This window comes from Crocuta crocuta, unplaced genomic scaffold, assembly GCF_008692635.1.
Source record: "Crocuta crocuta isolate KB4526 unplaced genomic scaffold, BGI_CrCroc_1.0 scaffold89, whole genome shotgun sequence".
Lineage (NCBI taxonomy): Eukaryota > Metazoa > Chordata > Mammalia > Carnivora > Hyaenidae > Crocuta > Crocuta crocuta.
The window spans coordinates 6,966,462-6,982,088 of record NW_027551559.1 but is presented as its reverse complement, the minus strand read 5'-3'; the positions used below and the strand labels follow the sequence as shown (position 1 = coordinate 6,982,088).

Below are 15,627 nucleotides of genomic sequence, written 5' to 3'. Positions count from 1 at the left end.
TGTACCCGCCTCTACGGGCACGTGCTCATCTGCCCCCGCCACGACCCAGGCAGCAGTCTCCTCTCTACTTCTCCAAAGACTAAGGATTATCTGTCCGCGCCTGTGAGCTCTGCTGACCCGCAGACTGCGATCCCAGCCACGCTGTGAGAGGACGGAAGGCTGCCCTCTCACCCAAGCCCCCTGCTTCTGGGCCTCCTCTCAACACCCAGGAGGCACGGACTCAGTAGGACAGGCCGGGCCTTCTCCGTCTCCCTCTCAGCCAGACCTGGACAAAGTCTCTGTCCTTATGTGTCATGGCCACCGTGAGGACAGGCGGGCCTGAGGTTGGCAGAGCTCCGTCCACCTCCAACGGGCTGATCAGAGGCAACCTCCAGGGGACACGGCGCAGAGGCCAGCCTGGGGGGCTCGGGCTCAGCCACAGAGCAGTCGTTACGTCTTTTCAATCTGCATCTGAGACATCGAAGGAAAGTATTCACCCGACTCTGCCTTCCCCAGGGACCTATCCCTTTAGGACTCTGCAGCTTTTTGGAAAAGTCAAAATATAGATGAATCGCTGCCCCAGCTCCTCACACGCCCACCCCAGCTCCATACCCGAACCGTCGGTTTTGCCTCAAACACACAAAAAGAGCCCACAATCTGCTGCCTCACTTCAGAAGACGCTTACCTTTGGTGGACGCTTATTCCATGGCATCGAAGACTTCTTCACTAATACTGCCACAAAGAACCCTCCAGTGTTCTGATGATGCGGTAATATTCTAAGACTAAAAAAAAAAAAAAAAACCCACAGTGCAAACCTCTTAACTGAAAATACATCGTTTTTGTACTAAGACAAAAGCTACGAAGGTGATCTGTGACGATCTGTGACCGAGAAACAGTGGTGTCTTCTTGCAAATGTCCACACACCCCTCACACACGGAAATGCCAACGTGTGGTGTGTAGAAGGTCCATGCGGTACCCAGAGTACAGCCACTTGAGTTCTTTCCACTCCCGCCATTTATAAATGCTCAATGCCAGCAGCCGATAGGAAATGAGACCTTTTTTCTGGCTGGAAGGTTCACACGCCTGCGGTCAGCAAGGCAAGAACGCCATGGGCCGCAACTCCCCGCCTCCCCATCTCTGAGGGCCCCGCACACCCACCACCGCTCGAGGTGCATCGCCTGCAGCTTCTCCGGGTCGCTGGGCGGGAACATGGTGGGCCGGATCTGGGTGTGCCTGCCATGGGGCACGGCCTCCCACTCTGAAAACCACTGTCCATCTTTGGTCATGACCTGTCAACGTGAGGGCAGAAGGCCGAGTTACCGGCTCTTTCCAACAATAAGGAATCACATGGCACTAATGTAAACGCTCTCAACGCCATCAATGGTGACTCTCGTTTCTCTCCGAAGCAGAGACTGTGTGCGAAGATAAAAATGAGAAAATCTCATTTTCTGTAAAACAGGACAATCATTTTATAAAACGGCCATTTTCCATGTACCTTTTTTTTTTTTTTAACAAGCCTCAGATTGTTTCTGGTTTAAAACTGAAAAGTGAATTGTTTCATATTGGAAATGAAGCCTGAACCGCAAGCAATAAAAAAAATGAAGCACAGCTGTACTTTTGGGGACGAGAGCAAATAGCGGATTCCTAACTGCAGACTAAAGGCAGAAACTTTCCATTGCCAGGAAAACCATTTGTATAATTGTACCACTTGTCGTTAAATCTAGTTCCGAAACTACCTCCACACCAGAACCCGCTGCACAACTAAAAGTGGGATCTTCGCATGTCATTCGAACACGGACGCCCTCAGGCGCTCATGCCGGTGGCACGCCCACTGCGCGTGCTGGCAGGAGCCACACCCCTCACGGAGAGATCACCTTCCAGTGCGTGATGCCAGGCATCCACTTCAGTCCCGGCAGCTCGGAAGACACGTCCGCGAGCTCCAAGGCACCTATGGACCAAAAGTACGTTTTTCACCTTCTCCCCCAAGAAACTGACGCCCGAGACCACACACAGCATATGACTTTGTTTACACGGAAGGCCCAGGGAGGGCGTGTCCACACTCAGAAAGCACGAGAGTGGTGGGAGGGGTGCGGGGACGGCCTGCGGGGGGCCCCAACTGCGGGGAGGGCTGGGCGTCAGGTGCAAGGGGAGGTCGCTAGCCATACTCACATCGGGGGATGCCGAGGCGCATGTGTTACAGCAAAACACAGCGCCAGGGACGCAAGGCCGCCACGGAGCCCCGCACGTGTCCAGGGGGCCCGCGGCATGGCACCCCTCCACCCCGGCTCCCCGACGCACGCCGGTCGGAGGACACGGGGCTCCGCGCCTTTGTGTGTAACACACAGCCCGGAACCAAGCGGCCGCGTGTGAAGGGAACCGCGAACGCCTGCCAAGCCTCTGGGTCAGGCCCACGGCCGCTTCCTACAGGTGCCCGGCAGTGTGGGGAGGCCTCCCACCTGACGCGGCGGCTGCTCCCACAAACACAGGAGACAGCACGGCCGGCGCGGACGTGGGGAAGTCGGGACCCGCGCACCGTCGCGGGGAACGCCAAACAGCACGGCGGACCCTCCAAAACTGAGCAGCGAATTACCGCGTCGCCCGGCAATTCCACAAGACAGTCGCCACGAGAACTGAAAGCCGGGCCCTGCGCTGCATGTGCACTAGGGCCACTGTCGCACGTCCACAGCAGCTAAAATGAAGCAGCAACTCGCGCCCACCGACAGGTGAACGGGGCCCACAAAACGTGGTGTGTGCGCGACGCAGGAGATGACAAAGTTACCAGTGTTTTACCACAACTACAAGTTTCTCAAAGAAGCAGTGTGGTAAGGACAGACCCCGTCTTCCAAACTGGAGACAGACCACAGACAGCCCTCATGATTCATGACACGTGACAAACCCGTTACATGACTCGTTTTCAAGCACGGGCGTCTCCCCGCAGGGCTTAGAGGCCACTTCAGCCAGCGCCCAGGGAGAGGCCTAGCGAACGTGTGCTCTCACCTTCACTTTTCTCCAGCAAGGACGCTATGACCGCCTCGTCTTCGATGGGGTTCAGCGAGCACGTGGAGTACACCATCCGCCCGCCTTCCACCAGCTGCTCGGCGCCGCGCGTCGCAATCCGCAGCTGTAGGCTAAGCGTGCACATGGGGTTGGCCTGAGCCTGGCGTGTCCACGCAGCACACAGAGCACAGGCACCTGTCACATCACGTGTCTAGCACACGTCTTCATGACAGGCTGACAATAAACGACAGAACAAACAACTCCCAGGAAAAGAACTCGTGAAGGCTCTAAATGAAGTTAGAGTAAACCCCCAGAAGGTGGTCCGTGTTCACCAAATGAGCACGTGTCTATATACACACCACGTCAGCCTTTCCCAACATGCCGATGAGCAAAAGCACAAAGATGATTAAGAACTAAAAGCAACATTTTACAACAGTTTCACTATTAAAAAGCCTCCACACCTGTACAAATATTTGACTTTTTTTTCTATAAACGACTCATCCCTTAGTACGTTCTAAAGCTAATGCATCTTTTAGAAAAATGATAAAGTATTTAACAGAGAAAAAAATCTCCTGCTGGAGTTATTTATGGTGAATACTCGTTAGGACACTGCAGACTGCCTACAATTCTACAATGAAAAATGTAGAACTTGAATGTTAAATGAAAAGAAATTCAGAGCTCTGTAATCAAAACCAGCGTGCTAACATCCCTGTGCTCAGAAAAACCACTGCAAGGCACCAGACGTTACAGAAGTTATCTCTGAGTTACCAGATATTCTTTTCCCTTCTACTTCTAAGAATTTTCCAAATTTTCTTTAAAGACAATCAAACATTTGAAATCAAAACATTGAGCAAACTAATTCAACACAAGAGAACAGAAAACAGACAGATGAGTGACAGTAAGGTAAATGGTTATTTCAGGGAAACAGAGGTTTGAAATGTTCCTGGAAACGGTTGTAAAAAGAGTTTAAATAAACGTGTGCCTGAAATGCACATAGTCTTCAGTTTATGACTCTGAAAACGTTCCAAAAACAACTGCTTCTGATACATAGCCAACACTCTCGAAGGTGACCACTGACCAGCCCTCACGGTCGGTTAACTCAAGCTCCAGGTACCGAGTTACAAAACTGGGGGATAAGCCTTCCCAGCCCCGCCTGTGGGACCCCGGACTCACCCGTGCAGCTGCAAGCTGTTCAAGGTCGTCCACTTCTTCCAAACATCGATGTTTTTTCTCATGGTGCCGTCCCCACTGGAAAGGAAAATACTCAAGAACTTAGGACTGTTTAGGCAGACGATGAGAACTGAACGAGCATGTCCTGTTCTGGCTAAGTTACAAAACACGTTATGAATATTACAGACACCAACTACAACATCTAAATTCTCACAGATGACTAGCAACTTTCTACGTCTGCTTTGGGGACATCTAACTAATTACACTAAACTTTTAAATTATACTTGAATTTTCAATTAAGTCAGGAAATAACAGATTTGAACAGGAAACCTCATTCAAAACTTAAAGAGGTAAACATGTGCTTCCGTGTGAGAGAAGTACTGGCAACACCAATCTTCAGACCGGGACACAGAACCATGAATATGCAGAAGACGTGCAGATCCTGTTACTTAGCAGCTCGGTTAATCGACGGTGACATTTTAATCAGATTTACACGAATAGTGACAAACTTACACTCACAGGGATTTTCCACAGCGGATTTGATTAAGCCGATGGAACTTCCTGATCAAGACCTTTCTGTGTTGCAGTTAAACATTTCTGATTTTCTATTTTTATTTAATGGAAATTATTCCCCTGTTGATTTTACCGTACAGACTCGATGAATTAATCTTTCTAACACATCTAACTTTATCTACCCATTTCTTCCCAGGGTATTCCTGGGCCCGCTGCTTTCTCCGTACAGCTGGGTCTCCCTCGGTGGCCTAGGCCTCTGTCTTGAGGGGAAGGGGCAGCAGGAAGAGACACCCTAGGAGATGGAATGGCTTTCAAATGACACCCATGCTGCTCAGCGCTGGCTTCAGAGTCTGCCTGCTGTTTAGGGATTTCCTCAGCTGACACCCCAGTGCTCAGAAGGTCACCACGTAGGTTTCTGATCACAAGAGCACGGGGATGGGAAACTCTGACCCAACCGAGAACGGACCACAGCTCACGACCCTCGTTCAACTGCATCTTGCAGGGGCATCCTTTCCGGGGTCTGAAGGCTCGTTCACACTCAGAAGAACCAGCCACGGCAGTCAGGCCGGCTCCGCCCCAGGCAGGCTGTCTGCCATGGTGTAAAGGAGAGGGGGTCTGAGATCGCCGCGGTGGAGTTTACTAACACATAAATCCCCGTGTCCAGGGGGGTTTAAACCCCTACATCACTGCCTCTGGGAACTTAAAAGATGTCATCAGTTTTATGCTTTTCTTCTTGGAAAAACTCAGGTATGCACTCAGGCCACAAAGTCCTTTCGTACGGAAAGTCTGGTATCTCCATGTAAATTCCCAAGAGAGGATGTGTGCAAACACCACTATGTAAGTGCCTCCAAGGAGCCACCTCCTGAACGGCGCCGTGCTGGCCACCGCACAGACTTGTCATGAAAACCCAGCCTGACTAGTGCTGCTCCTCAGCCAAGCGTCCCACAGACTCACTGCGGGCGCGAGGAGGAGTGGCGGGGACTAGCAAATCGTTCCCAACATCCACCATGCCAGCGTTACCGCTGTCACCCTCTCGGGGACTCTGGCCCTTGTGACGACTGCACAGCCGTCCCGCCCGGTACCTCTTTGCTCGGTGCCCTCTCTCTGCTGTGCTGCTCTGAGCACCGGGTGCAGGGCCACAGGGCCTCTGCGCTCCTAGCAGCTGCCCTGAGAACGACGCACACAGCTGTGTGCAGTGTGTGCGTGTGCCCGCGCAGCTTAATCTCAGCCACGCCGGATTTGATTTCCTTAGCGGAGTTTAGGCTTTCAGGCCTCTTACTCCCATAAGTACCTGCACGGGACGTCGCACAGAATGCGGTCGTAGAAGAGGATCTCTTTGGTCCCGTTCACGTCGATGGTGAGCCTCGGTATGCTGGACGCGTCGTGGTTGACCACCATGATGCAGGGGCTGCTCAGCCGCTTGGCCTGATGAACGAGCAGATAGCAGCGCTTGTTGTCCACGTCGTTCGCGATGACGAACCCCTCTGAGAACGGGAGACGAGAGTGTCAGGAGAAATGTGGCCCACGTGGGACCGTTCTCTGCGACGCACAGTCTCCTGGCTGGCAGGTGAGACGCAGCAGTCCAGCAAACCTAACACCCAAGCCTCAGATGGGCTGGAATAATCTAAGGAGGTGGCTCCCCTGAAACCCCCAAACCGCAAGATTTATTTTCGATTGTTCAACAGTTGTTCACTCTGTACCAATTATGACGCCGAGATCTTTTCCAGTATCTTCACTGACCACTAAAATGGAGGCTGAGGCAAGAGGCAAAGGCGGGGGACAGCACCAGAAGCACCTGACGCGTGTTTAAAACACTGCACATGCGTGCTGCGTCCCCACTCCACACCCTGAGAATCGGGTTTCTGGGGTGGGGCCCAGGAGCCCACAGCCACCCGGGGGAGCGTGCCCCGTGCCCCTGGGAAGGCCCGGGCATCACCTCTTATTTCCGGTTCTGCCACCAGCAAGAGAGGCACGTATGCTGATGCCATTTTATAATAAGGACCAGTCTTAAAACAATACGAAATGTAAACCAGGAATACGAAGAGGCTTCTTATCATGAACTTGGAGAAAATAATTAGAAGTAGGAAATAAAGAAGCCCTTTCAGCAAAGTGATTAGTCAAAGAAGGGAGCACGCAGGACAAAGTTAAACAAGCAGGCCCAGAACAGAGCGAGGCAGGGGGCTGGCACAGCCGGAAGGCATCGGAGGGAGGAAGGAGGGAAAGTGTTACAACAGTAACAACTGCATTCCTCTGACGGAGCTGGGAAGGGGTGCCGGCAACACTACAATGGCCTGAGCACCGCCGAGGCTCAGAATAGCCCCTGTCCCGGCCTGACGCCCACGTCACTCGTCAGGGCTGACACTGTCACCTCCCATGGTGGGCATGAAGCTCGGGAGGCTGACAGCGGCTCTTAGCTACGCTCTACGGCCTCTCGCGTGGCCAGGGAGTCTTCACAAAACCTGCAACATGAATGTTACTAGGGAAACTCACACTGAAATCTACCTACCACTGACTCCCTGGAGAAACGCCACTTGCTTTCAGAGGACACACAGAAGAATTCTCAAGCGAAGCCACCCTCCCACCCCACATATGAACACGTGGCTTGGGACTGGTCACAGTGACGTGCACAATACTGCAAACACAGAAAGCCATCTACCTGCTACATGGGGCTTCAAGACCCCACCCCCGGGTGACGTTACCCCTCTTGCTCACCCACAGCAACACGGCAGCCCCGGACCCTCCGGGCGGCCTAGCGCGTACCTGGGAAAGGGACGCTCATGTCGGCATGCAACATCTCAATGAGCTGCGTGGTCTTTGATCCAGGCGCCGCACACATATCTAAGATCTATTAAGAAGCAAGAAAAGGTTGATGTTTTTAAGATAGGAAACACTCTATGCTTGGTTTAAAACGATTTTATGAGTCATTCTAGTATTTTGATGTCTAAGACCTAAATACGTTTCTTCACAGAATGAATCTACAATATGACATTGAACCTCCAGGGATCTCAGGAACAGAATGGCAGCAGAAACCAGCAGAAGCAGCGCGCTCAGGGCTGAACGGGCAGACTCAAAGCGCGAGCAGCACTCTTACAAACGGCCTGCTGCTACGGGGCAGAACGGCCCAGCCTCAAATCCCCGCTGGGCCCCTGAGCTACCTGCTTCCGCTTCCCAATGCCTCCTTTCTCTCATCTGAAGAAACGGGACAGTGACAGCATCTACCCTCGCAGGGATGCACGGATAGCAAAATAAATTAATTCACGAGAAGAGCGCAAAGCAATGCTTGGCCTATCACAAGTTCACAGTACATGCTCATTACGATCTTCAACCTGATGGACTCAGTCAAGGCCACTGAAGATAATCAGGGCAGGAAATAAATTAGGGAGCAAATTTTACCACCCGAGAAAACTCATGGGTTCTAAATTTTAAATAAGGCAAAGATGCAAAAAAAAAAAAAGAACCTGAAATAAAATACACAGCATTCCCAATCAAAAGTAAACAGGAAAAAAAAAAGATTAATCATATGAATAAAAAAGTGTCAATAAACAAAGCCATTTTGTATCTAATACACAATACCTTATGGTGAGGGTGGGCATTAAGTAACAGCGGAGGAATCATGCTAACGGCTTCCTGACGACTGATATTTCCCTTAGAAAATTAAAAAAAAAAATCAGAATATTTAAAAAGGCAGAAAATTCCAATGTTGGACATTATTTCATATGCAACAGAAAAAGACCATATAATCGTCATACATGAAACAAAACAGTTAATACTATCACACAGGACATTATGTAAATAGGACAGATTTTCATGCTAGCGGGTAAATGGTTGCTATGTAAAGGCCAAGGAAGAAGGACCATTTTATTTATTTATTTTTAATGTTTTATTTATTCCTGAGAGAGAGAGAAACAGCGTGAGCAGCGGAGGGTCAGAAAGAGAGGGAGACACAGAATCTGAAACAGGCTCCAGGTTCTTAGCTGTTAGCACAGAGCCCGATGTGGGGCTCGAACCCATGAACTGTGAGATCATGACCTGAGCTGAAGTCGGATGCTTAACTGACTGAGCCACCCAGGTGGCCCAAGAAGGACCATCTATGGCAAAACTTCCCGTTAGCCCATCAGAAAGGCAGGTACGATACTGGATTATACAGAAGAGTGAGGACTTAAGCGTACACAGTCCCCGCTCTCCATCTCAAGAGCGGAAGCGGGATGAGCACCGCTGGAGGGTGGACAAGGGCCCTGAAGCAGCTGCAGCACCAGGGGCAGCGCTCCCTGTGCGCACAGGACACGGGGTCCCCTGCGAGGCCCCCCCGCAGCTAAACCTGCACCTTCTTAGTCCTCATCGCTTCTTAGGAAGAGCCCACCTCCGCTTTCTCTTCCTGAGAACTGCCTCTCGGAAAGGTGACGACACCAGCCAGCGCTCCCATCCTCCCCCCTGGAAGATAAACGAGATCTCCGTTCTCATGATGCCAACGGTCCTCGAGGCTGTGCGGTGGGCCAGGGGACCTGAGACAACCTTCGTGATGAGTCCGGCCCTGGCCTCAATCACTACTCTATTAAACAGCCTGAAGACCGAATGCCTTGAAAATAATTTAAGAAGCACTGAAACGTCAGCTGCTGGGAGATTCCGGGTCCGAAACAACGTGGGTCTTTTGTACTTGAGCAGCCATTGCTTATCTCACACTTAGTGTCTGTCCGAACCCAAATACACACTCGCATCCCAACCTGCTGATCTTCAGGCCAACGAGGTGTCTCTGAAGGCGATCGGACTCTCCATCAACTCACAAGGCACGCGGACTCCGAGCCCCAGGTTCTACGCTCCTGATAAGCCCGTGTCCATCCAAGTTTTCACTGAGGCATCTGAGTAGTGTGGCGACACAGGGCCCCCGACTACATAGCCTGGCAGGCAGTCACTTCTCCCGCACACGTTTGGAAGAGGTGTGCAGTGGGCTTTGGATCAGGAGTCCGGAGGCCGCGATACGCCCTGGTGACTCGAAGCTGACCGCAAACCCCTTCTGGTTCCCTACAGTATATGCCACCAACACTCAACCCCGTGTCCCCACCAACCCTCTGCTCCGAAGTTCACACTGGAACGAAGACCTGTTCTTAGTGTCTCCTTACCTGACATTCATCCCATCAGGCCCAGAGTGGAGCCAGTGAACCCCTCCTTGTACTGACCCAAGGAAAGGCCAGGAATGTGGCAGCACCTGGGTCTGACTTTNAGCGGCTGCGGGTGGAGCAGAGGTCAGGACTCTGGGCGGTGAAGGGCTTTGAGGGGAGACGCATGGGGAACACAGGGTCCGGCCAGTGTTCCCAGAAGCTCAGAATGGACAAAACTAAACCTCATCGGGGGAAATCCAGAGGGTTCCTTGGCCAGAGAAAGCAGACGAGAGGACAGGAAGGGGCAACTTGGATTTCAGACAGGGAGTAACGATTCCACAAAACCAAAATGGAAGCAGCTCCACTTACAACAGCCAAACCTCATGCGGGGCTGGGCGGGGCGGGAGAGGGCACAGCTACTCTGTGAGAGGAGGTCTGAAGCTGAGGGCGAGGCCACCCGAGCCACGATCGAGGAGCTCGGGAGGGCAGAGAGACAGGGTAAGGACACCCGCGTCACACAGGAGAACCAGAGCTGTCAAACTCAGATCCTGGCTGTGTTTCGTGGCAAAGGTGGGGTGTAGGCGGGAGCGGGGAAAGAACAGAAACGATAAACCAGGAGCAGACGGACAGCAGTCTCCCAAAGACGCCTTATGGCGCGGAGAGCTGTGCTCGGCCCAGTGCGGCGGCCGCCGAACCCTAGAGGCAGGACGACAGGACACCCAGCTGACAACAGTCACTGACGCCCTCCCTACGCTCCAGCGTGACACGAGCCAAACCAGGGCGCAGCTGTGCGAATCATCAGACACTAACGGTGAAAACACACCTTCCGTGCCCCTCGCCTGCCTTGTCACTCCCAGGGCCGAGTACGGATAAACACGCCCGCAGCACTCCCGTGCATCTAAAGCTCTAAGGAAACCAACAGATCTGAAGAAAGCTACTCACAGATTCGGTTTCGCTGACCAGGAACTGGTGAAACTTCTCCAGCTGTGGGGACTTTCTCAAGATTTTTCGACTTAAGTTTGTGTGCCAGGCGAGCTCTTCTGGATACCTGACCAAAAAGAAGGGATCGCATTTGCAGCTTAAATACATTAAAGTGCTCCCTTCACAACTTCTTGCTCACACAGTTCCTGGATCGACAAGACACCCAATTCTGCTCGGCGTCCCCCTACCCAACAACCCTGCGGGGAGCACACCCTCCCGTCCCGGGTCCTCCTACCCAACATCCTTGCAGGGAGCACGTCCGCTATGCTGGGTCCCCGAGGGGAGCTGGCCAGCACTGCCTGGGCTCCCTGGACCACAGGGAGCACAGCTCTAACAGTACCGCAGCCCAGGCAGAAACAGGAGAGTTGGCAGCGTGGACAGCCGTGTACAGGATCACCACGACCACGACGATGAGTGTGTAAGAGCAGATGACAAAGGGCGGGCTGCTCTGCCCTTCAGCACGTATGTTAATGATGGTACAGAGGTCATCGGGAAAAAGACGTAAAATAACAAATGGAAGAAATGCGCATCCCACCATCAAAATAGCGCCACTGAGGAGATATGAGAAGGTCTGGTGGGCAGGTACGTGAACCTTTCTTACCATATCTTTCACCACGTCTAAAACAACAGCCCAGTAACACGCTCAACGGTTTTACACGCCAGAAATCCCTGGCACCACCACTGTGCTGACTGGCCCTGCAAGGCCGTCACTCACACAGACCTGAGAGTGAGGAAACCTCTGCCATCTCTGTAATCGTGTTTAAACTTTCTACGATGACACTGCTGATTCGCATAAATCTCTTTTTTTAACGTTTATTTTTGAGAGAGACAGACAGAGGGCAAGCGGGGGAGGGGCAGAGAGTTAATGTGATTCGAATGTAACTCCTAAGTCTTTAAACTCCTATTCGAGACATGTCCTGTCTTCCGAGGGTGAAGTAAGAGCACCACTGTCATCTTGATGCCTCGTAAATTCTTACAGGGAAAAAAGCGTCTCTGCAAAAATAACATTTATGAGAAGTCATCTTCAATCCAGACACTGAGAAGGACATAAACAGAATGTCAATAAGGTGCATCCTCAACAGCTGGTCGTCAGAATGAGGCTTTTATGAGTATGCTTTGGGATGATTCCTTACAGTTCTGAGTCTACAAAAAGGGAAAAGGAAATCAGCCCGAGCTATGAGTCCTGTACTCAATGTTCCTTCAGGAAGACATGGCTCCCTTGGGGCCCCTGGGTGGTGGCTGAGTTGGTTGAGCGTCCTGTCCCGACTCTTGGTTTCAGCTCAGGTCATGATCTCACAGTTTGCAAGTTCGAACCCCACGCCGGGCTCTGTACTGATGGTGTGGAGCCTGCTTGGGATTCTCTCTCCCTCTCTCTCAAAATAAATTTTATTTTATTTTATTTTTTTAAATTTATTTCTAGGAGAGAGAGAGAGACAGCGTGAGCAGGGGAGGGTCAGAGAGAGAGGGAGACGCAGACTCCGAAACAGGCTCCAGGCTCTGAGCTGGCAGTCAGCACAGAGCCCGACGCAGGGCCCGAACCCATGAACCGCGAGATCATGACCTAAGCGAAAGTCGGACGCTTAACCGACTAAGCCACCCAGGCACCCCTCAAAATAAATTAAAAAAAAAAAATCATTTAAAATATCATGGTTCCCAAAAACATTTTCCTAACTTTTTTTTTAAGTAGTTTATTGTCAAGTTGGTTTTCATATAACACACAGAACTCATCCCCACAAGTGCCCTCCTCCATGCCCATCACACCCTTCCCCCCACACCCATCAGTCCTCAGTTTGTTCTCACCATTCAAGAGTCTCTCATGCTTTCCCTCTCTCCCTTTCCCCCACTATTTCCCCCCTTCTTCTCCACGGTCCCCCATTAAGTTCCTCCTAATCCATCTATACGTGCAAACATATGGTATTTGTCCTTCTCTGCCTGACTTACTTCGCTCAGCATAACACCCTCAAGGTCCATCCATGTTGCTACATGTGGCCAGATTTCATTGTTTCTCATTGCCATGTAGTATTCCATGGTATAGATAAACCACATCTTCTTGATCCATTCGTCCGTTGATGGACACTTAGGCTCCTTCCATGTTTTGGCTATTGTTGACATTTTCCTAACTTATGCTAAGAATGTTCTACAACTTACTTCTGTTTTTTGAACCAGACAGGAAACACCCCAGGGCCTGGGCAGCGTCTGCCTTGCTTGCCTGCTGAGAGACTGATGGGCCACCTACCCCTGACAAGTGAATGTGACAGAATGTGTGTACAGAACTGGTCACGTAACTGTCACCAATCATGGAAAAGCTGACCATTAGGGACCCAAGGAGTGCAGTACATCGCTCACACCCCTCAGCTGTGCGCTCAGAAGACTGAAGCCCACAGCAACGTGAAAAGAGTAACTGGTGGGCATTAGGGCGACTCCCAGTCATCCTTCAACCAGACAACCCACAGGGCCTTTCTCCGATGTCGGAGAACTGCCTTTTCCTGTACCCATCGCTGTTCAACAATCAAGATGAAAAAGCACTTGTCAGATGTTAAGAGGGCCAATCAAACCAAACTTGAACGGTAGCCTCCAGAGAACGATAAAAACAGCAAGACCAATTCTCAGATCTTTGGGAACCTGAAGAAGACAAGTCCCACAATGACCGGCCCGAAGCCCTTCTTCCCTCACGCGATGCACGCTCCTCCCACCGGCCATTCAGACCTGCTCATCCGAAAAACTTCACTTCTAAACACAAGGTGGAAGGAAGAAATGTCTTCAGGGATTATGTGAAGCAGCCAACATGGGCAGGTCTATTAGGAACATACACAAGGACAACCTTGAACCCACTTTTTCTGAAAATACCAGATGGTCCCTGCTTCAAACACACCAGTAACATCGGTCCAATCTCCAAACCAAGGCATTGGAGGGAAGTTCAGTCTAGAACCTGGTTCCCGAGAGAACAGAAGAGGTTGGTGACCCAGCAATGTCCTAAGTAGACAGCTGGAACATTCCTTTTCCAATGACCTCGGTACAGGAGGCCATGCAGCTAGTGAGCACCCGAGTCATTTCCTGCACTAGAACGTTTGAGCTTTTAAAATCTTTCTAAAAAAGCCCTCATTATAGTTTTTTTGGCTTAAAACTGTGGATTTATTTTGGTATCCCAGAAATGTGTTTTACAATGGTGATACCTGCTTTTGAGCTAGGCCGAGTACGGACTTTGGCATCTGGCCCTTCCGCGTTCAGTCCAAGGGTGTACGCAGCACACATCTGTGACACGGCCACTGGAAAATCCGAATGACCACGGGAGAAAGAATGCAGCTTTTTATACCAATCGTTTAAAATTATCGTTTTGTGAGAACTCGCAACATGTCAAAGTTGATAATCAGAAATGTGGAACTGTCACAACTCAGTGACTTTTATGTTCACAGGGTAACCCCAGCTTGGTGCCTCTGGAGCCCGTGCCCGAGGACTCCAGGCACCTTCCGAGACCTGTGGGAATGTCTTCATCTCACTGAGACCTGACCTGGGCCCTGAAGCGCAAATAACCCGCAGGATACCTCCAGAACAAGTAAAGAAAGGGAGAAACGGTTGGCACGGAGGGCGCGAGTCCCGTCCAGCGCTGGACACAGTGGAAATCCACAATCAGCTGGACTGGCCGGTGGCGACCACGGTCAGGCGGAGTGTATCCTGCTGAAGGGGGAAGGGCCACGCGGCAGCGTTCTGACGTGAGGAAGCAAGGGGTTCAGGTGGAAACGGGCAGGAACGCTAACATCACGGAAGGACAGAGGCTGGCGCCCTTGGAAAAATTAACCAAACCGAATGACTGAGAGAGAGCTGCAAATCATGGGTGAAAAGCCATACACCAGTGTAAAGTAACACAGATAAAAAGTAGTGGGTAAAAAGAACACGAAGGTGTCTATAAAGTACATTCAGATTCTCACAGGCCCATAACAAACATGTTGTCCAGAAAACACGCTGTCAAACGACAGAGATTAAGATCCCAAAGAAACACATACAACAGGATGAGTGAGGGCTGGTTTTACCTACCAACTCAGGGGCTGGGGCATTTCCACTTTCTGACCGTCCACCTCCAGGTCCTCCAATTCCTTGAAATACTTGTTCTTTAAGCAATGGAGAATCTCTTTTGCATGGCTGTCGGAAACAAAAAGTTTCAAACCCATCGGAAAGGCTCCTATGAATGAATCTAAGATGACGAGTGTCTTAAAGCAAAAACCATCTTTGCCCCCCTGAACATCCTGCTCACATCACCCTCTTCCTTCAGAGTTTAAACAATCCGCAGGGCTCCATGGCTAACAGGTGATAAACTACACGGACGACTACCTGCATCCCTTCCCTCCTAAATATTCCCACGGTTCCTATTTACTTGCAACTCCTCCCGGAAAGATGGGAACTAGGAAGCCTGGAAAAGGAGAGACCCGGAGTTCCACGCGAAACTCGGGAAGGCCACCAACGTTCACGTGTTCCAATGGGGGGTGGGGGGGCGTCCTCAGCTCACGGGTCCCCCTCGGATTGCACTTTGACGTCTGAGGCTAGCGGACCGGCTGGCGGCAGCCCCCCGGCCCCCTCCTCCATGCCAAGCCCCCAGGCCCTCGGGTCCACAGCGCCGACTGCACCTGCCGGGCTGACGGGGGCACCCGCGTGTCTAAGCAGCCCCAGCCCCCCGGCACGGGAAGGCTCGGCGCGGCCCCCTTACCTCTTGTAGCCAGTGATTCGCAAGGTGGCGGGGAGGGGCTCCCTGAGCGCTTCCATGAACTGGTCCCACTCGCCCTCGGGCACGATCTTGAGCTCCTGGTAGTAGTGCTCGAAGAGCTTGTTCTCCTTGACGATCTCGGGATACCCGCCTTCCCAGCCCTGAGGAACGAAAGAGGGGGTCTACTCGGGGCCG

General features: G+C 51.6%; 1 protein-coding gene across 2 annotated transcripts in view; it reads right to left on the bottom strand.

The window, feature by feature from the left end:
* The window catches only part of NSUN2 (NOP2/Sun RNA methyltransferase 2), a 23,276-nt gene extending 7,649 nt beyond the window's left edge, over positions 1-15,627 (bottom strand). For both annotated transcript variants that reach the window (XR_013331398.1, XM_077749423.1), the window contains exons 1-11: positions 15,436-15,627; positions 14,769-14,873; positions 10,698-10,803; positions 8,233-8,304; positions 7,420-7,504; positions 5,951-6,143; positions 4,150-4,224; positions 2,977-3,107; positions 1,854-1,927; positions 1,138-1,268; positions 665-761 (exon numbers count right to left, since the gene is read on the bottom strand). Coding sequence is in view for 1 of the 2 variants with exons in the window: in XM_077749423.1 (XP_077605549.1) it covers positions 665-761; positions 1,138-1,268; positions 1,854-1,927; positions 2,977-3,107; positions 4,150-4,224; positions 5,951-6,143; positions 7,420-7,504; positions 8,233-8,304; positions 10,698-10,803; positions 14,769-14,873; positions 15,436-15,491 (1,125 nt within the window). In the remaining variant the exon portion in view is untranslated. The remainder of the gene's footprint in view (positions 1-664; positions 762-1,137; positions 1,269-1,853; positions 1,928-2,976; positions 3,108-4,149; positions 4,225-5,950; positions 6,144-7,419; positions 7,505-8,232; positions 8,305-10,697; positions 10,804-14,768; positions 14,874-15,435) is intronic.